This window comes from Malaclemys terrapin, chromosome 20 (genome assembly GCF_027887155.1).
Source record: "Malaclemys terrapin pileata isolate rMalTer1 chromosome 20, rMalTer1.hap1, whole genome shotgun sequence".
In the NCBI taxonomy this organism is placed as follows: Eukaryota; Metazoa; Chordata; order Testudines; family Emydidae; genus Malaclemys; species Malaclemys terrapin.
In genome coordinates this window covers 16568581-16594549 of record NC_071524.1, presented here as the reverse complement: position 1 = coordinate 16594549, position 25969 = coordinate 16568581, and the positions used below count along the sequence as shown (strand labels likewise).

The 25969-nt window shown below is 64.8% G+C and overlaps 1 protein-coding gene across 4 annotated transcripts in view; it reads right to left on the bottom strand.

The window, feature by feature from the left end:
* Nucleotides 1-24529, bottom strand: part of MAP4K1 (mitogen-activated protein kinase kinase kinase kinase 1) — a 33477-nt gene extending 8948 nt beyond the window's left edge. For all 4 annotated transcript variants that reach the window (XM_054010223.1, XM_054010224.1, XM_054010226.1 and 1 more), the window contains exons 1-18: nucleotides 24359-24529; nucleotides 14434-14491; nucleotides 12855-12945; nucleotides 12023-12087; nucleotides 9954-10009; nucleotides 9683-9730; nucleotides 8309-8351; nucleotides 7952-8024; nucleotides 6700-6831; nucleotides 5801-5863; nucleotides 5252-5333; nucleotides 5008-5124; nucleotides 4826-4904; nucleotides 3424-3479; nucleotides 3028-3092; nucleotides 2417-2461; nucleotides 1321-1344; nucleotides 826-874 (exon numbers count right to left, since the gene is read on the bottom strand). In XM_054010223.1, the coding sequence (XP_053866198.1) occupies nucleotides 826-874; nucleotides 1321-1344; nucleotides 2417-2461; nucleotides 3028-3092; nucleotides 3424-3479; nucleotides 4826-4904; nucleotides 5008-5124; nucleotides 5252-5333; nucleotides 5801-5863; nucleotides 6700-6831; nucleotides 7952-8024; nucleotides 8309-8351; nucleotides 9683-9730; nucleotides 9954-10009; nucleotides 12023-12087; nucleotides 12855-12945; nucleotides 14434-14491; nucleotides 24359-24466 (1254 nt within the window). In that variant the 5' untranslated portion in view covers nucleotides 24467-24529. The remainder of the gene's footprint in view (nucleotides 1-825; nucleotides 875-1320; nucleotides 1345-2416; nucleotides 2462-3027; nucleotides 3093-3423; nucleotides 3480-4825; nucleotides 4905-5007; nucleotides 5125-5251; nucleotides 5334-5800; nucleotides 5864-6699; nucleotides 6832-7951; nucleotides 8025-8308; nucleotides 8352-9682; nucleotides 9731-9953; nucleotides 10010-12022; nucleotides 12088-12854; nucleotides 12946-14433; nucleotides 14492-24358) is intronic.
* Nucleotides 24530-25969: the final 1440 nt, after the last annotated feature.

Genomic DNA, 25969 nt, shown 5'->3' with positions numbered 1-25969 from the left:
GCAACCAGACACCCTTATCCCACCCCCTAGATACTTAAGAACTGCATAGGGGAAACTGAGGGAAACATTAAGAACCGTCCCACTTCGTCACAGGGCCTGATTCTGTCAGCTCAGATCTGCTGAGGCTTAGTCAGGGGACGTTCGAGCCGCATGACCGAGGTCCCAGTGATGCGGGTACGCCCCGAGTGTGAGATCTGGCCGTTGGACTAGGACCGAGGAACGCTTTCTGAACGAACTCTTTGCAGCTACAAAGTTCAGCATCTCTGCACCTCAATGGATTGAACTCGTCCGTAGGGATACTGATTTTTTAACCAATACTCTCTGTGGGTTGTTTTTGAATGAAGGTTAGTTTAGTTAAGAAGAACTGGCTGTAGCGTGGATTTGGGTAACCTGGGAGGGGATGTGTCCGATCCCTTGGGACTGGCAGAACTTTCTCTTTTATATGATGAATAAGATTTTCCCATAAATCATCACGTCTGACGTACCTGGATGGAGGTCTGAGGCTGGGTCACTTTGAGGGAACTGTGTTGTTTGCACTGCCGAGTAACCAGGAAGCTAATAAAGAAGCTACGGGCTGGCTGGGGGGTGGATCTGATGGGGGGGGCTATGAACTGGCTGCAGGGGGGCTAGGGGCTGGCTGGGCCCATGGGTCTGACGGGGGGGAGCACCGGACTGGCTGCGGGGTGGGTTTGACACAGGAACTACAGGCTGGCTGGGGGGTGGGTCTAACGGGGGGTGGGGGGGGACTGGACAAGTTTCCCATTGCTTCAGCCCTGGCATATCCTACGCAGCCTCCCCCCTCAGCGCCCCCCAGTGGGCACTCACCTTGGGGGGCAGTGGGGGCGGCACGTCAGCGTCGGCTGGCAGCGTGGGCCTGGGGGCAGAGCACAGCGGTCAGCACAGGTCTCCCTGGGAACCCCCCCATGCCGCAGCCCAGACGATCGACCCGAGGCTGCCCCCCACGCCTGGCACAGGGAGCCCTCAGATCCCCAGCCCCCCGGGGACTCTGGGCCCCACGCCCTGGCCAGGAGCCCACTGTGCTGGGGGGCCAGGCCCCGGCTGCCGGGGTCCTCCGCACCCTCCTAGGAGCCCCCCAGCCCCCCGGGACTTGGCATGACCCCCGGGTCCCCCACTACCCACAGGCCCCCCAGCCCCCATGGCCTGGCCCAGATCACGTCTCTGGCAGCGGCTTGCGGGGCATCGGGCAGTACCAGCCCGGGGGCACTCGGCCCAGGCCACCCGCCACCCTGTGAGCTGGGACAGGCGATGGAGCCCCCAGCCCCACTCCCAGAGCCTGGTGCCGGGTGTGGGGGCACGTACCTGGCCGGGTCACAGCTGCTGGGGCTGCATGGCAGGACCGAGGGGGAAAGAGAGAGATCATGAACCACTGACCTGACCCCACGTGGGATCCTGTGGGGGGGGGGGGGCAAAGCCACCAGCTGCAGGGGAGACGGGGGGCAGGGCAGGGCCGCGGGGAGTCAGGGACAATGGAGGGACAGGGCTGAGCCGCCGGCTGTGGAGGGGCAGACGCCCAGCCCCATGGTAACCAAAGCTACACACGAATCTATCTTAAACCTGGTGCTTTTCCATTTAGAAGGAGGGGTGTGGACCCAGACAGACAAAACTATAAAAGGGGGTGGAGCAGAACAAAGGGGAGCCAGTCATGAGAAAACCCCTATTACCACCTGAGCTGGAACTAACAAGGACGGTACCAGGGGACAGGATTGGGCCCAGGCTAGGGGGAGTGTAGTCTGTGAAAGAAGCTTATTGGACCATCTCTGGGGGTGAGATTTACCTGTATTCGGTTTCTTAATGTATTAGGCTCAGACTTGCGTGTTTTGTTTTATTTTGCTTGGTAACTTACTTTGTTCTGTCTGTTATTACTTGGAACCACTTCAATCCTACTTTTTATAAGTAGTGAAATCACTTTTGTTTATTAATTAACCCAGAGTAAGTGATTAACACCTGGGGGAGCAAACAGCTGTGTATATCTCTCTCAGTGTGAAAGAGGGCGGACAATTTATGAATTTTCCCTGTGTAAGCTTTATCCAGAGTAAAACGGATCTATTTGGGGCTTGGATCCCATTGGGAGCTGGGTGTCTGGGGGCTGGAGACAGCTAACCTGCTGAGTGGTTTTCAGTTAAAGTCTGCAGCTTTGGGGGCATGGGTCAGACCCTGGGTCTGTGTTGCAGCAGGCTGGCGTGTCTGGCTCAACCAGGCAGGGTTCTGGAGTCCCAAGCCGGCAGGGGAAACGGGCTCAGAGGTAATTCCAGCACGTCAGGTGACAGTCCCAAGGGGGTCTCTGTGACCCAACCCGTCACAGTTCTGTCCTCCCCGTGCCGTGACCAAGCTGAGCCCCCTTTGGGGGGGGGGTCCCTGCAGCTGGATGAGCCCCAGGGGTGGGGGAGGCACCTACATGTCCACGTCGTCATAGTCGTTGTCTGAGTCCGACGCGTTGACCCTGCGAAGGAGCCGGAGCCTGAGTCTGAGTCTGGCCAAGGGCTGGCGCCGGGACAGGCCCCAGGGCCAGCTGGAGCAGCAGCCGGGAACGGGATCCTGGGCCAGGCCGGCCCGTCTCCTCCCCCCTCCCCCAGCGGGGCCCCTGGGCCCGCCCATTTCCCCCCTCCGCCAGGGGGCCCCTGGGCCAGCCCGTCTCTTTCCCCCCACCCCCAAGCGGGGCCCATGGGCTGGCCCGTCTCCCCCCTCCCCCAGCGGGGCCCCTGGGCCGGCCCGTCTCCCCTCTCCCCCAGCAGAACCCCTGGGCCCGCCCATTTCCCCCCTCCGCCAGGGGGCCCATGGGCCGACCCATCTCCCCGTCCCCCAGCGGGGCCCCTGGACCAGCCTGTCTCCCCCCTCCCTCTAGTGGGGCCCCTGAGCCAGCCTGTCCCCCTCCTCCCCTCTACGGGGGCTCCTGAGCCGTCCCTTCTTACTCCCCGCCCTGCAGCAAGGTTCCCTTGGTCCAACACCCGGCCCCCAGCGAGGCCCCAGGGCTGCCCATCCCCCCCCCATGGGGCCCGGGGCTGTTACCTGGCACTGCCCATGGAGCTGGGGGCGCTGCCGCTGGTGCCGTAGCTGAGGTCTAGGCAGATCTCCTGGGCGTGGGGAGAAGCAGGGTGAGGGCCGGGATTCACGCCGGCTCCGCTTGCCAGCCCGGCCCCCTGGCAGGTGTAACCCCCCCGCCCACGCTGAGCCATTCAGCTCAGACCCCAGCGCGCCCCCGGCGCCATGTTCCCAGCCACGCCACGCCCCAGGGGCTGGCGAGTCAGGGCGTGGGGAGAAAGCGGGGCTGGCGTGGGGACCCCGCAACGGACGCCCTGGCAGAAGAGAACAGCCACTCTGCCAGGGCCGGGGAGTGGAGCTGCCCCTGGAGTGCCCGCTGGAGGGGCTGGCGCGTGGGGGGCTGGGGACATGGGCAGCACCTACCACGTGGCACGGAGGTGTCGGCTCCTTCCAGCGGGTCCTGATCTTGATGGGCTGCACTGGAATGAGAGGCGGCTGAGACCGGACGCGCGGTGCCAGCTCGTGACACCGAGCCACGGGCCTCCGGGGAAGCAGGGGCAGCTCCCGGCATCCAGCTCCCCACCCCCCACCCCCCGTGCGCCTGCCAGCGGGACTGGAGGGACCCCACACCACTGGCACAAGGTGGGGGGACGTGGGGGTTCCACCGGAGGGGCGGGGCAGGGGTCCCAGCAGGGGGAACAGACGGGGGGCACAGTGGGGTCTTGGCGGGGTGGGGCATGGCAGGGGGGTCCCAGGAGGGGGGGCACAGTGGGGGAAAAGTGTACAGAGGAGGGGAAGGGCAGGGGTCCCAGCAGGGGGAACAGACGGGGGGCACAGTGGGGTCTGGGCAGGGGGGTGAATGGCAGGGGGGTCCCAGGACGGGGGGCACAGTGGGGGAAAAGTGTACAGAGGAGGGGAAGGGCAGGGGTCCCAGCAGGGGGAGTCCCACAGTGGGAAGGACACGGCGGGGTTCCCAGCGGGGGACGGGGGTCCCAGTGTGGAGGGGGTCACGGCGGGGTTCCCAGCGGAGGGCGGAGTCCAGTGGGGGAACATGTGGGGGGCACAGTGGGGTCCAGGAAGGGGGGGTGCATGGCAGAGGTCTCATCAGGGAGGTCCTGGCAGGGGGAGGGGCACGGTGGGGTTCCCAGTGTGGGGGGGGTCACGGCGGGGTTCCCAGCGGGGGATGGGGTTTGCAGTGGGGGGGGTCACGCCGGGGTTCCCAGCGGGGGGGGTCACGGCAGGGGGTCACGGTGGGGTTCCCAGCGGATGACGGGGGTCCCAGCGAGGGGGGGTCATGGCAGGGTTCCCAGCGGGGGATGGGGTTTGCAGTTGTGGGGGGGTCCCGGCAGGGTTCCCAGCGGGGGAAGGGGTTCCCAGTGGGGGCAGGGGGTCCCGGCGGGGTTCCCAGCGGGGAACGGGGTTTGCAGTGGGGGGGGGTCCCAGCGGGGGTGGGGGTCACGGCGGGGTTCCCAGCGGGGGAAGAGGTTCCCAGTGGGGGCAGGGGGTCCCGGCGGGGTTCCCAGTGGGGGACGGGGTTTGCAGTGGGGGGGGTCTCAGCGGGGGGGGTCACGACGGGGTTCCCAGCAGGGGAAGGGGTTCCCAGTGGGGGCAGGGGGTCCCGGCGGGGTTCCCAGCGGGGGACGGGGTTTGCAGTGGGGGGGGTCCCAGCGGGGGTGGGGGTCACGGCGGGGTTCCCAGCAGGGGAAGGGGTTCCCAGTGGGGGCAGGGGGTCACAGCAGGGTTCCCAGCAGGGTTCCCAGCAGGGGGGGTCACGGCGGGGTTCCCAGCGGGGGGTGAGGTCCCAGCGAGCTCCGGGGGAACGTACGGTTGATGTCGGAGTTGCTGCGCTCGGCCGGCGCGTGCCGGTGCGTGGAGTGGATCCGCTGGGGCACCGGGGGTGGCAGCTGGGAAGACAGGGTGGGGTTAAGTGGGGGGGGTCCCACCAACACGGCCCCACCCCACCCCTGGTCTGTGAGCATGGCCCCCCCAGCCCCCGGCCCGTCTCACCTCGGCCTCTTCCTCCTCCGGCTCGCAGCAGCGCGGCAGCTTGTCCGGGTTCCGCAGCTTCTCCAGCAGCTCCAGCGTCAGGCTCCGGCTCAGGCCGGGCTGGGCCACAAACTGGTGCTGGGGAGGGAGGGACGGGGGGAGGTTGAGGGGCAGCCGGCTTCTCCCACCCCCGCCCCCCGGGGGGACCGGCTGCCGGCCCACGCCGAGATGGGCCACCCCCTGCCCCCACCCGCTCCCTACTCACGCTCAACATCTTGGCAGCACTCGGCCGCTTCTTGGGGTTCTTGGTCAGCGTCACCTTCACGAAGTTGTGGAAGGCCGGAGTCCTGGGGGGACACAACCGGGAAGCCGAAGGGCCTTGGGCAGGGAGGCCAGGCCCAGGGATGGGGCCAGCCCCCACCTTTACCGAGGGGAAACTGAGGCACAGAGAGGGGTCCCAACCTGACCCAGGTCACACAGCACGGCCGTGGCAGAGCCAGGGAGAGAACCCAGGAGTCCTGGCTCCCACACCACCCTCACTTTAACCACTAGACCCCACTCCCCTCCCAGAGCTAGGATAGAACCCAGGAGTCCTGGCTCCCAGCCCCCCGCAGCCCACCAAGCTCCAGCAGAACCTGATCCCAGGACCCTGGAACCGGGATCAGCCCAGCAGCTCCCACCCTTGGCAGGGGACTGCCCCTCCCCGGGGGCTCCCCCCCACACCGGCCCAGCCTCAGCCGCATCTGGCCTCCGGGGGTCACAAAGGGCAGCAGGCAATGGGGCTCGGATCAGTCCTGTGACCAGCGCCACTCACCACTTTGCCTTGTCTTTTAGCTTCGGCGGCTGGTAGCCGCTCTTGGACATCAGGAACAGCACCCTGCGGGGACACAAGGGGGCGCCGGACCCAGGCGCGGGGGCGGGAGGTTCATTAACCGGCGGGACTCCCTGCTGCAGGGCAGGGGCCAGCCATTCGCGGGCTCCAGATCCCCAGCTCTTGGCCGGGTCAGGAAGGGCGAGGGGGGTGCTGCAGGCTGCGAGGGGCGGGAGAAGCAACCAGCGTTGGAGCCGGGAGGCCGGGTAGATGGGCCCGTCCCAGTGCGCTGGGGCCCCGGGCGGATCAGGAACCGGAGCTGGATCAGGGACGGACAGATGGACGCAGTGCGCCCTTCCCCCCACCCACGCCCCAGAAGCTCCACCCCAGGCCGGTTTCTGGCTCGGATTCGGCCCCCGCACTCCCCAGCCTGGGCCTTGCGGGCAGGGAGAGCCCTTGGTGGGGGCAGGATCAGATGCCGCATGAAAGGGCGGCCTGTGGGCACCGCGCCACGTGAGGGCACCGAGTGACTGTCGCGCTCTGATCTTATCTGGGCTTCCTAGACACACACACCCCCCCAGCAGCTGTGCAGAGTGAGGGGGAAACCGCGCGGCCGCCTGGCTCTGCGGGGTGGGGGCCGGCTCGCTCCCTCCGGCAGCCTCCTGGCTTCGCTCTCTGCAAGCCCAACTCCTGGCCGCCTGGACTCCTGGGTTCTGCAGCTCTGCCCAGCCGGGGCTCTGATCCTCCCCCGTGCCAGCTGCCCCGCTCTTCCCCCCGACCTGCCAGTCCCTCCCTGCGCCCCGCAGCCTGTGTGACGCCCTGGGAGCTGGTCCAGGGGGGCGGGTTCGGACCTGGGAAGGGGTGGGGCTCCCCCGTGGCAGGCCCCGCCCCCTGGCACTCACCGCAGGGGGTGGACGTCGAACATGGGGGGCTGCAGCTCGGCCAGCTCCACCGCTGTGATGCCCACGGACCAGATGTCGCATAGCTCGTTGTAGCCGCCTTTGAGCTCCACCGCCGCCACCTCGGGTGCCATCCTGGCACGGGAGAGAGCGCAGGGAAGTGGGGGAGGTGGGCAGGCTGGCTGGGGGCGGGGGGCTGAGATGGGCAGCCTGATGGAGGCACTGGGGGCCGGGGGACATTTCTATCGTCTCCCCCCCACCTTAGCCCAGAGCCGCCCCCAAACTGGCCCTGCCAGCTGATCTCGCGCCGCCCAGCGTGCACACGGAAAACGCCAGACAGGCCCTGCATGTGCTCACACACACACACACAGAACACACCTGGGACACACACACACACACACAGAGCACACATCTGGGACATACAGAGCATACAACCCTCCCCCACACACACACACACCTGGGACACACACACACACAGCACACACCTGGGACACACACACACACAGAGCACACACCTGGGACATACAGAGCATACAACCCTCCCACACACACACACACACACCTGGGACACACACGCACACTGTGCCCCACCCACACCCACACACCTGGGACACACACCCACACACACACTGTGCCCCTCCCCCCACACACAAACCGGGGACACAAACCCTGTAGCCCTGCACACGCACCTGGGACACACACACTGTGCCCCCCCACACACACACCTGGGACACACACCCTGTGATACACACACACACACAAACACACCTGGGACACACACCATGCCCCCCCCACACACACACACCCTGTGTTACACACACACACACACACCTGGGACACACACACACACCCTGTGATACACACACATACACACACACACCCCTGGGATACACACACACCTCTGGGACACACACACACACACCATGCCCCCCCACACACACCTGGGACACACACCCTGTGATACACACACACACACACACACACACCTGGGATACACACACACCCCTGGGACACACACCATGCCCCCCCACACACACACACCTGGGACACACACCCTGTGATATACACACATACACACACACACACCTGGGATACACACACACACACACACCTGGGACACACACCCTGCCCCCCCCCCGACAATCCGTGCCCGTCACTCTGGCGTGGCAGACACACGCGGCCGGAGATCGGCCCCTGGGTGGCACCATGAGTCCCCCTGCCCCCCCCGCAGGCCGGGGCTGAGCCGCGCCGGTACCAGTAGGGGGTGCCGATGAAGGACATCCTGCGGGCAAAGGTGGCGCTGATCTGGGCTGAGATCCCAAAATCCGCTGGGGGGAGGAAAGGAAAAGCTTCGATTGGCCTTGGGTGGGTATCGGACACTGCCCCCCCCCAAACCCAGCCCCTGCCCCCCACCCCGCTCCCATCAGCCTGTTCCAACGCACCCCCAGACACCCCCGGGACCCTCAGCCCCATACCCCAGCGCAACCCACCTGCATCCCCCCAACTGCCCCTAACCATGCCCCATAGATCTCCCACCTGCCCCACAGCCACGCCCCAGAGGCCTCCCACCCCGGGGAAGAGCCGGTAAGGCCAAGCTGGGACTGACACTCACCGAGTTTCACTTCTCCATTGTCGTTGATGAGGATGTTGGCTCCCTGTGTGGGAAGGAACAGAGGAGGCTGAAGGGGGCTGGGGCCGTGGGCAGAGGCTGGGGCCGCGCCTGGGGAAGGTCCCCAGGGGCTGCAGAAATGGTTTAACCTCCTTGGAGGAGGCAGGTTCGGCCCTGACTGGGTCAGACTCGACCAGGCTACGATTTCCAGGGGGGCCGGACACCCTCGTGGTGCTGAATGCCCCCGGGGGGCAAATCACAGCCGGACCCAGCTCAGTGCTGGGAACACGCTACGGCCACACGCCTCAGCCCTGTTTACATGCGAAGATGTTACAGCCACACACCCCAGCCCCAGTGATGTGCAGTAACACGCTATTGCCACATGCTCCAGCCCCAGTGACATGCAGTAACACGCTATTGCCACACGCCTCAGCCCTGTTTACATGCTAATATGCTATGGCCACACGCTCCAGCCCCAGTGACATGTGGTAACACGCTACAGCAACATGCCCCAGGCCTGGAGACGTGTTAACACGCTACAGCAACACGCCCCAACCCCGGAGACATGTGGTAACACGCTACAGCAACATGCCCCAGCCCCGGAGACATGTGGTAACACGCTAAAGCAACATGCCCCAGCCCCGGAGACATGTGGTAACACGCTACGACCGACATTATCAGTATATTGGTTTTAATCCAAGCTTCCGGGGGCGTTGAAGGGACAGAATTTGAGCGATCCCAGGTCCTGTCTCTAGCTGCTCTTTTTTGCACCTGTCTCTCCAGCGTGGGAGTCTGCCAGCTGCCTGGTCAATTTCACTTTCTGTTTATAGTCAGTTTCACTCTGGGCTCAGCCCTCCCTACTGGGGGGGGCGTCCCCCCATGAATAACCCAGAAGGGCACCAGTTTCCTATTTATTTGGTTTGAAACACTGGGCGTAGGCGAAGCCGAGCACGTCCCCACAGCCTGGTTCCCCCCCACGCTCCTGGTGGATTTTCACCTGTGGGAGGTCTGGCACTCCCAGGCCGGGCGGCGGGACAAACCACGCTCTAGATCCCTGGCCCACACTCGGCTCCTTCGGTTGCGACTCGATGCCCATCTCTTGGTATCGCCAAGCGGGCCCCTGCATCTCTGCCACTTCACCCAGCCACAGCTCTCTCGCCAACAGCCACTGGTCCAATACAAGGCACTGACTGCCCAGCCTTGCCTCTCTCATGTCCTGGGACCGACACGGCTACCCCAGCGCTGCAGCGTCTATCGACCTCCCCCAAATCCATCCTTCCGGCCAGCGGACCCAGCCAGTCCTTTTCCGGCCCCGGCTTTCTCCTGTCTCCATCCCAGAGACCGTGAGCCAGCCCCAGCCCCCTCTGCCCTCCTTACCTTGATGTCTCTGTGGATCTTGCCTTGGCTGTGAAGATAAGACAGACCCTAAAAGCACAAATGAGAAGGGGGGGTTTAGCTCCAGGGTGTTTAGCCCGGCCCGAGTGGCCCCCGCCCGGCCTCCATTCAGTCACTGTTGTTAGATGGTTAAAGACAGGGTTAATGTTCGAATCCCAGCGGGGGCCACCCCATGGGAAGGCCTCTGAGACGGCCCCGGAAAGCTGAGCTGCCCCAGGGTTGAGGCCAGCGTGAGGGGGCTTCCCGCACTCACCTGCAACGTTTCTCTGCAGACGTAGGCGATTTGCTGCTCTGACAGGGGGCCAGTGACTGTAATGGAAAATGGATGTGGTTTATTATTAGGTGTAGTATGGTAGCGCCCCACTAAAGCCCATCATCACACTGAACGCTGGCCAGACCCCGACCGAGATCAGGGCCCCGTGGGGCCGGGCGCTGCCCAGACCCCGGCCGAGATCAGGGCCCCGTGGGGCCGGGCGCTGCCCAGACCCCGACCGAGATCAGGGCCCCGTCGCGCCAGGCGCTGCCCAGACCCCGGCCGAGATCGGGGCCCCGTCACGCCGGGCACTGCCCAGACCCCGACCGAGATCGGGGCCTCGTCGTGCCGGGCGCTGCCCAGACCCCAGCCGAGATCGGGGCCCCGTCGCGCCAGGCGCTGCCCAGACCCCGGCCGAGATCGGGGCCTTGTCGTGCCGGGCGCTGCCCAGACCCCGGCCGAGATCGGGGCCCCGTCGCGCCAGGCGCTGCCCAGACCCCGGCCGAGATCGGGGCCCCGTCGCGCCGGGCACTGCCCAGACCCCGGCCGAGATCGGGGCCCCGTCGCGCCGGGCGCCGCCCAGACCCTGACAGAGATCAGGGCCCCGTCGCGCCGGGCGCTGCACAGACCCCGGCCGAGATTGGGGCCCCGTCGCGCCGGGCGCCGCCCAGACCCCAACCGAGATCAGGGCCCCGTCATGCCAGGCGCTGCCCAGACCCTGACAGAGATCGGGGCCCCGTCGCGCCGGGCGCCGCCCAGACCCCGACCGAGATCAGGGCCCCGTCGCGCCGGGCGCTGCACAGACCATGGCGTTGCCCCTCCCGCCATGCACAACAGCAATCTCAGCTGCTTTTGGTTCTGCATTTTGGAGCAGCTGGTGACCCCCGCACAGGAGGCTGCTGCCACAGCGCGGGGCTCACTTCCTTTTCCACGCGGCCCAGAGCACAAGCCGCAGGCTTTGAGAGCAGCCGTTCACCTGAGAGCACAGGCCGGGTTCAGGGGTTAGAGCACAGGGCTGGGCGTTGGGGAGGCAGGACTGCTGGCCTATCACTGGCTCTGGGAGGGGAGTGGGGTCTAACGGGTTAGTGTGACGAAGTGAGACTGTTCTTAATGTTTCCTCTGACTACTGTGTGGGTGCCTCAGTTTCCCCTATGCGTTTCTTAAGTCTCCAGTTTGCATAAATGGCCGTCACCCTGTATCCTGGCAACAAATGGCTGGGGCCCTTCCCCCCCAGCAAGGAAATAGCTAAAGGTGAACAAAGAGATCAGGTGACCTCCTGGCCCTGGAAAGAGTCAAAGGCCAGAGAGGAGGGGCTGGAGGGGGTTTCAGTTTGGGGCTGGCTGGGGATGGGAAGTGAGGGCAGATGGGGGTGTCTGGCTCACTGGGCCCCAGAATGGATCTGGCTGAGGGGTCCCGTTTGCTGTACCTACAAGCTCTGTTTTAGACCCTGTTCCTGTCATCTAATAAACCTCTGTTTTACTGGCTGGCTGAGAGTCCCGTCTGACTGCGAAGTGGGGGTGCAGGACCCTCTGGCTTCCCCAGGACCCCGCCTGGACGGACTCGCTGTAGGAAGCACACGGAGGGGCATATGCTGAATGCTCCAAGGTCAGACCCAGGAGGTGAAGCCGTGTGAGCTTCTTGCCCTGAAGACAGTCTGCTCCGAGGAAGAGGAGGCTCCCCAAAGTCCTGACTGGCTTTGTGGGGAGCAGTTCCAGAGCATCGCCCGGGGACTCCGTGACAGTTCGACCGGGGGGCTGGGAGTCAGGACTCCTGGGTTCTATTCCTAAGTCTGCCATGACTCACTGTGGGAGCTGGGTAAGACCTGTCCCATTTCTGTGCCTCAGTTTCCCCTTCTGTGCAACAGGGGTAATTGTACTGTTCTAGCCGGCAGGATGCTGGCAGGGCGCAGACGGGGCTATTGATGGGCACGGGGCTTCCTGCGGCCTGGCTGGGCAGGGGATGAGGCTTTGGGGCCCAGTTCTCCCACCAGCGCTGCGCTGGGGGCGCACGGGGAGCGGTTTGCCGGTCCCGTGAGGGTGTGGCGCGGTGCCCGCCCGGTGCCACCTTACCGTGGTAAATGTCCTGCAGAGATCCGGCCCCGCAGAACTCCATGCAGATCCACAACTTGTTCAACCTACCGGGCCACAGAGATGGAGGGTTAATGGGGCAGGGCCTTCATGTCCTGGGCCAAGGGGCTCCCGCGACCCACCCCAGGGCCTGGGGGTGGGGACTATGCACCTGCCCCAGGACCCACCTGGCCACACAGGCAGGATGGGCAGAAAAGGAGGGGAAGCCGTGGGGGGAGGGGGCTCCAGATGGGAAGAGGGAGGGAGTGAGGGCGGGGAGGAGGGAGCCAGGGAGAGATGGTGGAGGGGAAGCTGTGGGGGGTAGTGGGGAGGATGGGGCAGCAGGGGGCAATGAGGAGAGATGGGGGAGGGGAAGCTGGGGGGGATGGGGCAGTGTGGGGCAGTGGGGAGAGATAGGGGAGGGGAAGTCGGGGGGGATGGGGCAGTGGGGAGAGATGGGGGAGGGAAAGCCGGGCGGGATGGGGAAGCGGGGAGAGATGGGGGAGGGGAAGCCAGGGAGGATGGGGTAGCGGGGGGCAGTGGGGAGAGATGGGGGAGGGGAAGCCGGGGAGGATGGGGCAGCGGGGGGCAGTGGGGAGAGATGGGGGAGGGGAAGCCAGGGGGGATGGGGCAGCGGGGGGCAGTGGGGAGAGATGGGGGAGGGGAAGCCGGGGGGGGGATGGGGCAGTGTGGGGCAGTGGGGAGAGATGGGGGAGGGGAAGCCGGGGGGGATGGGGCAGTGGGGGGCAGTGGGGAGAGATGGGGGAGGGGAAGCCGGGGGGGATGGGGCAGTGGGGGGCAGTGGGGAGAGGAGAGATGGGGCAGGATCTCTTACCGTATGTAGCTCCCGTAATAGGCCACGATATTATGGTGCTTGCAGGTCTTCACGATGAGGATCTCCTGCTGGATCGCAGCGCAGTCGTCATCTGGGGAGTGACAGCAGCTGTTAGCACCTGGAGTGCGGCACTAGGGGGCGCTGTGCTGAAGGGAGCAGGGCGGGGCGCTCAGCAGGGGGTGCTGGGCTGCAGGGAGTGGGGTGGGGGCTCGGCGGGGAGCGCCAGACTGGGGGCAGCAGGGCGGGGGGGCTCAGCGGGGGGCGCCGAGCTGGGGTGAGTGTGGCGGGGGGAGCTCGGTGAGGGGCGCTGAGCTGGGGGTAGCGAGGCGGGGGGGCTCGGCAGGGGGCGCTGAGCTGGGGGGGCTCGGCGGGGGGCGCCAGGCTGGGGGTAGAGAGGCGGGGGGGCTCGGCAGGGGGCGCTGAGCTGGGGGGAGCAGGGCATGGGGGGCTCGGCAGGGGGTGCTGGGCTGCGGGGAGTGGGGCAAGGGGGCTCGCCGGGGGGTGCCGGGCGTGGGGGTCGGGGTGGGGGGGTTGGCAGGGGGCACTGGGCTGGGGGGAGTGTGGCGGGGGGGGCTCGGCGTGGGGCGCCGGGCTGGGGGGGCAGGGCATGGGGGGCTCGGCGGGGGGCGCCGGGCTGGGAGGAGTGGGGTGGGGGGGCTCGGCGGGGGTCGCTCTTCCCTGGCAGTCAGTGCTGACCCCAATGCCTAGCCGGCCTGGGCTGCTGGAGATGCCCTGTTTGCCCCACCCCCGGCCATGATCCCCAGCAAACACCCTCCCCCACAGCCCTTGGGGCGTTAAAGCTCCCGAGCCCCCCAAGGTCCCGCGGCAGGCGACACTTGCCCCAGATGCACAGGTTGCCCCCCGGGGGCAGAGGGGAGCACGGGCCGACGCGCCAGTCCCCCCTCGTGCCCCGCGCTGGGGAGCCGTGTGTGACAGCCGCGGGGGGAGGAGGGGCGGGGGGAGGAAGCCGGGAAGGATGTTGCCGGCTGCTGTTACGGTAACTTGCCTGCCAGCAGCCCCCTTCCCGCCAGCTGCAGCCGCTGCGTGCCAGGAGCTCCTCATCGGGGCAGTACCAGGGGGGCAGGGCTCGGTGTGGGGCATCCGTGAGTGGTGGCCCCAACAGCTCCCTGATCCCGGCCTTGCCAAGGGGCGTTCGCCCCCCTCCCTGCCATGGGGGATTCGAGGTGCAGGGCCTCAGGCCTGCCAGGCCGCCCTGTGCCAGCCCCCGGCCCCACGGGAGGCAGAACATCCGCCCCACGCCACCAGGAGCAGCTTGGGGGCAGCTCCGCTGCTACTGAACTCTCAGGGCCAGAGAACGGATCTGAAAGGGTGTCGTGCTCAGGAGACCACAGACAGAGACACACAGACAGGCTGGGATCTAGGGGACAGACAGACGAGACTCCAGGGGGTCAGACGGACGAGGCTCTAGAGGGTCCCACAGATGAGGCTCTAGGGGATCAGACAGACACACAGACGAGGCTCCAGGGGGTCAGACAGATCTCTGGTTACAGCCGGCCCGGGGAAGCGGTCGGCTGGAGTCCCTCTCCCCTCTCCCGCAGTGGAACCCGCCTTCCCTCACCTGACTCCATCTTCACAATCTTTATGGCAGCCAGATCGCCGTTGCCTTTGTTCTTCGCCTGCAGCGACACAAAGGGAGAGAACGATCAAGGGGAAAACGCCCATCTCAACGGGGATTTGCCTGTCCAGCGGAGGGTCCTGAACTGTCGTGCTGTGCGGCCGTTAACCAGCCCCTGCACCCCACCCCAGAGGTGGCTGCATCTCAGCGCTGGGCGAGCGGCTCGCTGTGTATAAGGTACGTAGCTGTAAAGCACTTTGGGATCCTTCTGGAGGAGCGGCACTATGGAGATAGCAGATACCAGCACATGCCTGAGAACAACCCTACAGTGTAACCCTACCGTAATACACCTAATAGCAATAAAAACGTACAGCGCCTAACGCTATGTGGTCCTTGCCCGTGGCTGAGGCTCCTAGGTGCTACTGTCATACAAACCATATACAATAATGTACAGCCTTAACTCTGCCCTTTGGGTATTTGCAGCACAACACAGGCTCTGTGGCTGAAGCCCTGGGCTGGGACCCAGGAGATCTAGGTTCTATTCCTGGCTCTGCCACGGACTCCCCGCAGAAGCTGGGGCAGGTGACATCATTGTGGTGTGCCTCAGTTTCCCCCATCTGTGACATGGGGAGGATCATCTTCCCCTGGCTCCCAGGGGTGGGGGGGAGGTGTTTGTGCAGCGCCCTGACACTATGGGGATGGGGGCCATAGGATGCACCTACCCATAAATCCACACCATAGTGGCTGGTGCCAGCTACCACTGATGCCCTCCCCTCGCTCGTGCAGGAGGGGTTGTACTTACGGTCCGGGGGTCCCTCCCCACCACTGACTCTGGTATGTCAGTAAGAAAATCACAAGCTATTTCTTGAATACAACCCCCTATTTTCTCCCCGACAGCCACAGAGAAACGGGTGCATCTAATTTAATCTAGGAGGGAACTACAGGCAGGACTCCTGGGTTCCCAGGAATGAGAGGGGTCTAGCGGTTAGATCAGGGAGTCGGAGTTCAACTCCTGATTTGGGGGAAGGAATATAGCATGATGATTAGTGAAGAAGGTCGAGAACCAGGACTCCTGGATTCTATCCTGGCTCTGGGAGGGGAGCAGAGTCTAGTGGTTGGGGGCGGGAGCCAGGACTCCTGGGTTCTATCCCCAGCTCTGGGAGGGGAGTGGAGTCTAGTGGTTAGAGTGGGGGGGGGAGGGAGGCAGGAGCCAGGACTCCTGGGTTCTATCCCCAGTTCTGCCACTGATATGCTGTGCAGCCTTGCTTGAGTCCTTTCCCTGGTCCTTGCCTCAGTTTCCCCAGCTGTACAACAGGGATGGAAAGCAGCAGCTGAAGGACAGAATCCTCCTCCTCCCTTAGGAGATGGGACCAAGTCTGGCAGCCTCCCTACAAGGGACTGGGAGGCCAAAGCAAACCCTAGACCCAGTTGCGGCCTCAGGCCTGTCGTGGGCCCCGTGGCAGCCCATGGTGCCATGCCACTGAGCCCAAAGGCGGCAGGAGGCTGCCAAGCACCGGGCCAGACCCTCCCCTGGCGTGGGGCCTGGCCCAATGCCCCCTCCTCAAGTCACCCCTGCCCCACCTGTACCTGTGGGGACCAGCACAAAGGGGCGCTCTGAGCAGGGAGGGGGCCATAGCTGAGTGGCGGTGAGATCCCGCTAGGTCCCAAGGCCACTCGGTCAAACTCTGCCCATGTCACGCCAGCCTGGGAGGGGTCTGACGTGATGCCCCCCCCCACTGTTTCTAGTGCCCGTGGGAGGGGGGGGCACCCCAGGGCTGAGCCCCTAGCAGGCCAGGCAGCTGCTCCCAGACCCCTCCCGCACCCGCCATCCGAAACCAAGCCCCTGAGAGCGCAGCAAACGGCCATGGGCTCTCAGCCGGGGCAAGGTCCTGTCAGGGCACAGCAGCGTCAGCCCCCAGTGCTGCCATCACACGGAGGCGGGGGTATTTCTGGGGACACAGTCAGGCGAGTGCCGCCGCGCCCCACGCCAGCCGGCAGAGCTCGCCAGAAGCCGGGAATCTCATGGCTGGGCCCAATCCTGACTGTAGTACCCCCCCACCCCCACTGCCCGGCAGGGCCCCGGCTATTCCCCCCCCACCCCCCAGGAGGGGGCTGCCACCTCTCCTCGCTCAGAGCAAACAACTCGCCACTTCTGCTTTTTATTTTTACGGAGCCGTTGACGAGGTGGGGAGGAGAACGGGGGCCCAGGGGGGGTCTATCGAGGGATTGGTCACGGAGCCCGTCACCGCGAGGCAGCGGTTCAAAGCCAACGCGTCTTGGCAGCCGGCCCAGCCTAAGGCCCACGGGCAGAACGAGGCCAGTGGGTCTTGTGTCCTCTTGGCCGCTCCTACGGGGCATCCCCCTCAGCAGGGGTATCCGTCAGAGGGACAGTCCCCTGGGTGCCAAGCCGCCCTTCCTTCCGTGGGACGCCCACATGCCAGCGCCCTGCTCCTCACCCGGCCGACACAGACGCAGTGGCCCTGCCGGCTGGGGCCCAGGTGGGGAGCTCCTCGGAGCAGGGCCTGGGCCCCGTTGTGCCAGGCACTGCACATTCCCAGCAGACACGGGCCCAGCCTCGCAGGACCTAGGGCCCATCTACACTAGAAAGCCGCATGGCATTAACACCCCTGCCCATCCCTGTGGCCGGCATAAAGGGGCCGGGGCTACCCTAGGAGCGCAGTATCCATACAGCCACCCTGGCATTCACACCCCACCAGTGCGGACGCAGCTCTCTCGGTGCAACGGGGCAGCTGTTCCCGTCCGGCGCTACACGACCCTCGCCAGGCCTGGCTCAGCGCTCCCAGTGCGGACGCAGCTCTCCCGGTGCAACGGGGCAGCTGTTCCCGTCCGGCGCTACACGACCCTCGCCAGGCCTGGCCCAGCGCTCCCAGTGCAGACGCAGCTCTCCCGATGCAACGGGGCAGCTGTTCCCGTCCGGCGCTACACGACCCTCGCCAGGCCTGGCCCTGCGCTCCCAGTGCAGACGCAGCTCTCCCGATGCAACGGGGCAGCTGTTCCCGTCCGGCGCTACACGACCCTCGCCAGGCCTGGCCCAGCGCTCCCAGTGCGGACGCAGCTCTCCCGGTGCAACGGGGCAGCTGTTCCCGTCCGGCGCTACACGACCCTCGCCAGGCCTGGCCCAGCGCTCCCAGTGCGGACGCAGCTCTCCCGATGCAACGGGGCAGCTGTTCCCGTCCGGCGCTACACGACCCTCGCCAGGCCTGGCCCTGCGCTCCCAGTGCGGACGCAGCTCTCCCGATGCAACGGGGCAGCTGTTCCCGTCCGGCGCTACACGACCCTCGCCAGGCCTGGCCCAGCGCTCCCAGTGCGGACGCAGCTCTCCCGGTGCAACGGGGCAGCTGTTCCCGTCCGGCGCTACACGACCCTCGCCAGGCCTGGCCCAGTGCTCCCAGTGCGGACGCAGCTCTCCCGCTGTAACGGGGCAGCTGTTCCCGTCCGGCGCTACACGACCCTCGCCAGGCCTGGCCCTGCGCTCCCAGTGCAGACGCAGCTCTCCCTCACCCCACCGCAGCTGCTCCCGTAGGGGAATATGCTATAAACAGAGCTAATCAATAATATTAATAACGTAACTGCAATAGGGGCATTCACGGCTTCTTCCCACCCGTGACGGGCAGAGTTGTGCCTGCAGAAGTGAGCAGCGCAGCCCCGGCCTACGCCAGTCTGTCACCCTTACCCCAGTCTAGCCGCATCCCCTCTCCGGCTCGGGCTGGGAGAGCTCTCTCCTCCCCACCCCACCCCAACCTGGTTCTACTCGGCGGACGTTTCCGGGCAGGCCAGGCTAGGGATGCCAGGCGGATGCAGTAGCCAGGGAGGCCCGAGGGAGCAGCCAGACGCTGCTGCTCAGTGGCTGGGTCTCAGTTGACGTGCGCCCGCTTGCAGCGAGCGGGTGTGTTGTGGGTGTGCCTGAGCGCTGATCCTCACCAGCCCCCATGAGGCAGGGCTGTTATCCCCACAGGGCAGATGGGGGAAACCGAGGCACGGGGCGGCTAAGTGACTCGCCCAGGGTCACACAGGGCGCCTGTGGCAGAGCAGAGAACTGAACCAGGGTCTCCTGAGAACTGGGCCAACCTTCCTCCACCCCTTTCCTCCTCCCCCGCCAGGGGCTGGCGCCCGGCTGTGTGCTGAATCCTGTGTGGGTGTGAACAGGACAGGGAGAGTGCGAGCTAAGGTGTGAAGGGAGGTGTGGAAACGAGCGTGTCAGTGGGTTGGAGAGGGGGTGGGTGTTGGGGGTGAACTCATGTCTTGCCTGGCTTGTGAGTCTGTCTGTCTGCTGGCTCTCATGTGTGCCTCTCTCTCTGCCGGATTGTGTGCGTCTGTGGGTGTGTCTAGACAACCCGCAGGGGAAACACTCTGCCTGTCTGTGTGTGTGTGTATGCGCAACCACCCAGCCTGGTGGTCTGTGGGGGAAGGGCTCTGGGCCTGTGTGTGTGTGCGCGCCTGGCTCATGCAGAGTGTGTGCAAATGTCCCATAGTACGTGCATGTGTGTGTCTGTATGTCTATGGGTGCGTGTCCATGGTCCATGCAGTCTGTGTTTGTGTGTGTGCGAAGGGACCATCCAGCGTGTGTCCCCGTGTGTGTGTGTCTATATGTCTGTGAGTGTGCACGGCCCATGCAATGTGTGTGTGTCTGTATGTCTGTGCGTGTGCACGGCCCATGCAGTGTGTGTGTCTGTATGTCTGTGTGTGTGTGCGTGACCCATGCAGTGTGTGTGTGTGTGTGTCTGTATGTCTGTGCGTGTGCACTGCCCATGCAGTGTGTGTGTGTGTGTGTGTGTGCACGGCCCATGCAGTGTGTGTGTGTGTCTGTATGTCTGTACGTGTGCGTGGCCCATGCAGTGTGTGTGTGTCTGTATGTCTGTGTGTGTGCGTGACCCGTGCAGTGTGTGTGTGTGTGTGTCTGTATGTCTGTGCGTGTGCGTGGTCCATGCAGTGTGTGTGTGTGTCTGTATGTCTGTGCGTGTGCGTGGTCCATGCAGTGTGTGTGTGTCTGTATGCCTGTGCGTGTGCATGGCCTATGTGGTGTGTGTGAGTCTGTATGTCTGTGCGTTAGCACGGCCCATGCAGTGTGTGTGTGTCTGTATGTCTGTGTGTGTGCGTGGCCCATGCAGTGTGTGTGGGTCTGTATGTCTGTGCGTTAGCACGGCCCATGCAGTGTGTGTGGGTCTGTATGTCTGTGCGTGCGCGTGGCCCATGCAGTGTGTGTGGGTCTGTATGTCTGTGCGTTAGCACGGCCCATGAAGTGTGTGTGGGTCTGTATGTCTGTGCGTGCGCGTGGCCCATGCAGTGTGTTTGTGTGTCTGTATGTCTGTGTGTGTGTGCGTGGCCCGTGCAGTGTGTGTGTGTGTGTGTCTGTATGTCTGTGCGTGTGCACTGCCCATGCAGTGGGTGTGGGTGTGTGTGTGCACGGCCCATGCAGTGTGTGTGTGTGTCTGTATGTCTGTACGTGTGCACGGCCCATGCAGTGTGTGTGTGTGTCTGTATGTCTGTGCGTGTGCGTGGTCCATGCAGTGTGTGTGTGTCTGTATGCCTGTGCGTGTGCATGGCCTATGTGGTGTGTGTGAGTCTGTATGTCTGTGCATGTGCGTGGCCCATGCAGTGTGCGTGGGTCTGTATGTCTGTGCGTTAGCACGGCCCATGCAGTGTGTGTGGGTCTGTATGTCTGTGCGTGCGCGTGGCCCATGCAGTGTGTGTGTGTCTGTATGTCTGTGCGTGCACGTGGCCCATGTAGTGTGTGTGTGTGTCTGTATGTCTGTGCATGCGTGTGGCCCGTGCAGTGTGTGTGTGTCTGTATGTCTGTGCGTGCGCGTGGCCCATGCAGTGTGTGTGTGTGTCTGTATGTCTGTGCGTTAGCATGGCCCATGCAGTGTGTGTGGGTCTGTATGTCTGTGCATGCGCGTGGCCCATGCAGTGTGTGTGTGTGTCTGTATGTCTGTGCGTTAGCATGGCCCATGCAGTGTGTGTGGGTCTGTATGTCTGTGCATGCGCGTGGCCCATGCAGTGTGTGTGGGTCTGTATGTCTGTGCGTGTGCATGGCCCTCTCAGTGTCTCTCTCTCTGCACACACCCCGGGCGGGTGGGCGGGCGGCCAGCGGGGGAAGGGCTCCTCCGGCCCTGTCACTCTCTGGGCAGCAGCCGGGTTTCCTGCAGGAAACTTCTCAGGAGCAGGAGGGCAGCTGCTGCCCCGATCCCCCGGAGGCCAGTGTCGGGCGGGCGAGATCTGGGCATGGCCACGCCCTGAACCACCCAGCCTGGCTGGCCCTGCCCTCCCTCCCACACAGCGAGCTTGTCAAAGCCCATGGCTGAATCGCAAACCCGGGAGCCCAGCCATGTCGGGGCCTCGCTCCTGCCCACGTGCGAACGACCCGTGCCAGCCACCCAAGGACAAGACATCCAGCACCCAGGAGGGCAGCCCAGGGGTCCCCGGGGCACTTGTGCGACCCCAGGCAGGAGCGGCTCAGCGGGATCTCCCCATACTGCACTGGCGCAGGGGGCATCCTGCCACTAGCTGCCGAGAGACCCCAGGCACCCACGATCCCCCCCCAACAGCCTCACGCCCTCAGCACCGGCCCTGTCCCCTCCCGCCGCTGTCTAAGGCCCAGCACGCCCCCACCTCAGCCCCCCCACCCTGGGGCCTGGCCCCAGCTGTCACCTCCTGGGCATGCCCTGTAGTCCAAGTGGGCAGAGGCAAGGTACTCTGCCCAGGCACCCACCCGGGGGCGGGGGGGGGGGGTTGTGTCTCCATGGCCCATCCTATCCCTGGCTTCTCGGCCCAGGTGGGGGCTGGCCAGTGGGGGCGCAGATATGGCCAAGCACGCCGAGACCCAGCAAACTCGCTGCACGCCAGGCCGTTGGGCAGGAATGCAACCGGCCCCTCTGCGCCATGAGTTGGGTGGATCCCAGCCAGGGACCAACCCAGCCCCCACCACTGACCACCCCCTCCGCTGGCAGAGGCTGCTGGGCCCTGGAGGCTGAAATCCCCCCCCTGCCTGTGAAGGGAGCATTCCAGCACTGAAGGGGGGGAACCTGCGACCTGCTCTGGGGAGGAATAGGGTCGGGGGCTGCAGAACAGGCCCCCAGAGCTCCCCTAAAGGGCCTGGTCCTGAGCCAGGGCTGTGCACAGCCCTGAGCTGCCGCTCGCTCGCACCGCCAGGAAAGGTGGCCGGGAGTTCCCCGGCTGCTAACAGCCGCTGCAGGGCCCTGCAAGTTCACCCTGAGGAGCGTGGTGGCTGCAGGAAGGCTCAGTGCAGTAACGCAAACTGGCATACTGGGGGCGGGGGCTGCGGGGCGGGAGTGAGGGGCACCGGCAGAGCTGTGGCGAGGGGAGCCCGGGGCTGGGCTAGCAGGGGCTGCGGGGCGGGAGTGAGGGCCACCGGCAGAGCTGTGGCGAGGGGAGCCCGGGGCTGGGCTAGCAGGGGCTGCGGGGCGGGAGTGAGGGGCACCGGCAGAGCTGTGGCGAGGGGAGCCCGGGGCTGGGCTAGCAGGGGCTGCGGGTCGGGAGTGAGGGGCACCGGCAGAGCTGTGGCGGGGGGAGCCCGGGGCTGGGCTAGCAGGGGCTGCGGGGTGGGAGTGAGGGCCACCGGCAGAGCTGTGGCGAGGGGAGCCCGGGGCTGGGCTAGCAGGGGCTGCGGGTCGGGAGTGAGGGCCACCGGCAGAGCTGTGGCGGGGGGAGCCCGGGGCTGGGCTAGCAGGGGCTGCGGGTCGGGAGTGAGGGCCACCGGCAGAGCTGTGGCGGGGGGAGCCCGGGGCTGGGCTAGCAGGGGCTGCGGGTCGGGAGTGAGGGGCACTGGCAGAGCTGTCATGGGGAGAGCTCTTTGCCCTAATAGCCAGGCTCCGGGGAGCCGACCCCCAGCCCAGCCCTACACCTACTGGGGGGGAGTTGATTTGCTGAGTCCTGCCAGGCGGGGCTAGCTGCAGGAGGCAGCCCCACGGCGTGGGCACAGCAGCAGTGCCTGGCTATGCCCAGGCACGGTAGCCCCGCAGGGGCTGGGGAGGTGACCCACGGAATGAGACACAAACGAGGCCCCCTGAGAGCACCCGGCTGCCCAGCCTGGCTCCACCTGCCTGGTGCCCCGTTTTGCCCCTGCCCATCCAGGACAGCCTCCCAAGCACCGCCGGCTGCTGCCCTCTGCCACCCCCCAGCCCAGCCGTGCAGCAGGCTGCGCTGGGAGCAGGGCTTGTTCCTGCCAGGGCAGGCCCCGGGGCTGGCTAGGTGCCTGGGTCTGCTCCGGCTGCACGGGGCTGCTGTCACACGGGAGGTGCAGGCCGCCCTGTGCTGGCCCTGCTCGCCCGCCTCCACCCGCCTGCTGCTCAAAGCAGCTTCCGGGCCTCGCTCGCCTCTGGCCTGGGCTAGTGACAGCGGCTGTCTGCCTGGCCCATTCCGGCTCACCCTAGGCTGGGACTGTTCCCTCTCCTCCCTGAACCCGAGAGCCCCAGCTCCATCCCACCCCCCCAGGCTGGGCTGGGGCTGCCGTCCCCGCTGACACACAGCAGCCTGGCCGCACCACCCTCCCCACTGCGCCCCTGGGCTCCTGACTCATTTCGGGGCCCAGGCCGCTCCTGCCCCTTTATGTCTTTCCCCGCCCTATGGCTTTGCTCCAGCCGAGCCCAGCAGCCCTGCAGCTCTCTGCTCCCGTCCCCCCACATCGTCCAGGCAGGTGCCTTCCGTGGGGCAGCTCTGACGCTGCCTCCCTGTATCTCTGCCTTAGTGACCACCCAGCACCGGGTGAGCAATCCCTGTACACGCCGCGGCTCTGCTCCACCCCAGAGGTGGCTGCATTTCAGTGCTGGGTGAGCAACGCCTGTATGAGCTGCTGCCATGCCCTTCCGCAGAGGTAGCTGCATTTTTTTTTGAACTGGGTGAGCAATCCCTATATAAACAGCTGCCACGTTCCACCCCAGAGGTGGCTGCATTTCAGTGGTGCATGAGGGATCCCTGTAGGAAACAGCTGCCACGTTCCACCCCAGAGGTGGCTGCATTTCAGTGGTGCATGAGGGATCCCTGTAGGAAACAGCTGCCACGTCCCACCCCAGAGGTGCCCACGTTTTAGCTTACTTTCATATTTGAAAATCACGCCCCCGCCAGCCATTGTTCTGTCGAATGTGGTTAAATTTTAAACCAAATCCACGTTTTCTACTTTGCAGCCCCCGGGCCTGGTTCTGACCTCCCTGCCACCAGGGCTGTGCCCTGGGAGCCTGCCCCATCATGCTGAACCCTAGGGCAGATGGAGGGGTGCAAACTGCCCCCTGCTCAGCTAACGGCGTTTCACACCCACCCTGCATTGGTGTCAATGACTGTGCCAAGTGCAGGGAAACAGGGAATCCAGGTCAAGGGATAACGCAGGGGTCGGTCGACTAACTCCCCCAGACCTGCCTCAAACTCCTGGCCGCCGAGAACAACCGTAGCAAAAAGCTGCTGCAGCAAGCGAACAAACAAACAAACAAACCAGGCTTGGCTCTTCGGAGCTGGGTGCAAAACCGCCTTGATCTCCTTGTGCTATCGGCCGCATCGCCCACTGTCATGGCGACACTTTCATTCTAGCAGGTGCAGCTCCTAAATCTTCTTTGCTCTTCCCCCGCCCCAGATCAAGGCTTTCGCCCTGCCAGGTCTCAGAGCACGAAGCTCACCACGAAGCTATCGCAAATACCACGCGGCCCCCCTCCCCGTAATCACCGTCAGGGTCCTGCACAAGGGGCCTGACTCTCCCCACTGCCCTACACTGAGCATTATGCCAGGGGCTGGAAAATGCTACTGATCTTATTTAGTGGCATGCTGCTGCCACTCATCACGAGAGCACCTGATGAGAGTGTTATTGACCAGGTGCAGGGCAGGGAGGTTCTGACCCAAGCCCTACAACGTACAGCAGAGCGGGGTCTACAGGAAAGCGATTGCAACGGGTCCGAAAAATTACCTTATAAACTTCCCCGTAGGTCCCTCCGCCAACTCTCTGCAGCAGCTCAAAGTCGTCCTGAGGATTTCGGGTGGAAATATCCAATGCCAACCTCTCTTGGACATCCATACCTCGGCGTTTGCCCGCAGACCGACGCTGCAGTGCTCAGCGCCGGGCGAGGGTGTGTGTGTGTGTGCGCGCAGCGAAGCAGTGTGTGATCTGGGGAACGATAACGTTCTCTAGCTTTTATTTCCTGACTTGAACCGTCAGCGCGTCGTGTGAGCCCAGAGGGCCCCCTAGACAGAATGTAGGATCCGCGCAGCACAAGGCAACCCAGGCAGGTCACTGCTTAGCAGGCCAGAGTCACAAAGGCTCAGAGGGCGGGAACTGATACCTATACAAAGCAACTAATGACCATATTCCTGGCGACTCAGGGTCACGGGTGGATTTTGGAGAGTGCCAGGGTCCATCCAGTTGATCTGTAAGCAAATAAATCAGGAAAGTGCTTTGAGATCTGCTGACAGCTCACTCGACTGGTCCGTCAAGAGAGATTATTAGTTATTCCAAGAGGAGTGATAATAAATAACTCTTTGCACAAGTCCCCCAGAAATCGCCAAGCACTTTGACAAAGTCGGGCTGGTATCACTGTTCCTGGTCTATGGAGGGGGAAACTGAGGCACAGTGAGGGGCTGTGACTTGCCTAAAGCAGCAATAGCAGAGCTGGGAGTAGAACTCATTTGACTCCCAAAAGCCCCACCATGCTCTAGCCACTAGGCCCCACTCCCCTCCCAGAGCTGGGGAGAGAACTCAGGAGTCCTGGCTCCCAGCCCCCCCCCCCCCCCGCTCTAACCACTAGACCCCACTCCCCTCCCAGAGCTGGGGAGAGAACCCAGGAGTCCTGGCTCCCAGCCCCCCTGCTCTAACCACTAGCCCCCACTCCTCTCCCAGAGCTGGGGAGAGAACCCAGGTGTCCTGGCTCCCAGCCCAGTGCCCTGCCCACGGCAGCATGCTGCTCGCCTGGGGCCCTCAGTCCCGTCCGTGCCCAGCGCAGGGAAAGGCCGTGGGCCGTGTAGGGTGACCAGACAGCAAGTGTGAAAAATCAGAACAGGGGGTGGGGAGTAATAGGCGCTTATACAAGACAAAGCCCCAAATATCGGGACTGTCCCTATAAAATCGGGACGTCTGGGGTGTACCTGGGTCTGGGATCAGAGGATCAGAGGGTGAGAAGCGGGGAGGGTGGTGCTGGGGAGGGGGCCTAGGGGGGCAGAGGGGAGGGGGGCAGGAGGCCAGGCAGGGAGGGGCTGGGGGGTAGAGGGGGAGGTGGCAGATGGGGGGACTGGGGAGCCACAGTGGGGGGCAGGGTAGGATATGGGGGTGTGTGTCCGAGGGTGGGCGTGGCTGCAGGGTGGGGGCGGGGCCACAGTGCGGGGGGGTATAGGGTAGGGTAGGATATGGGGGGCGGGGCGTGTCCCATGGTGGGCGTGGCCACAGTGTGGGGGGGTATAGGGCAGGGTAGGATATGGGGGCGGGGCGTGTCCCATGGTGGGCGTGGCCACAGTGTGGGGGGGTATAGGGCAGGGTAGGATATGGGGGGCGGGGCGTGTCCCATGGTGGGCGTGGCCACAGTGTGGG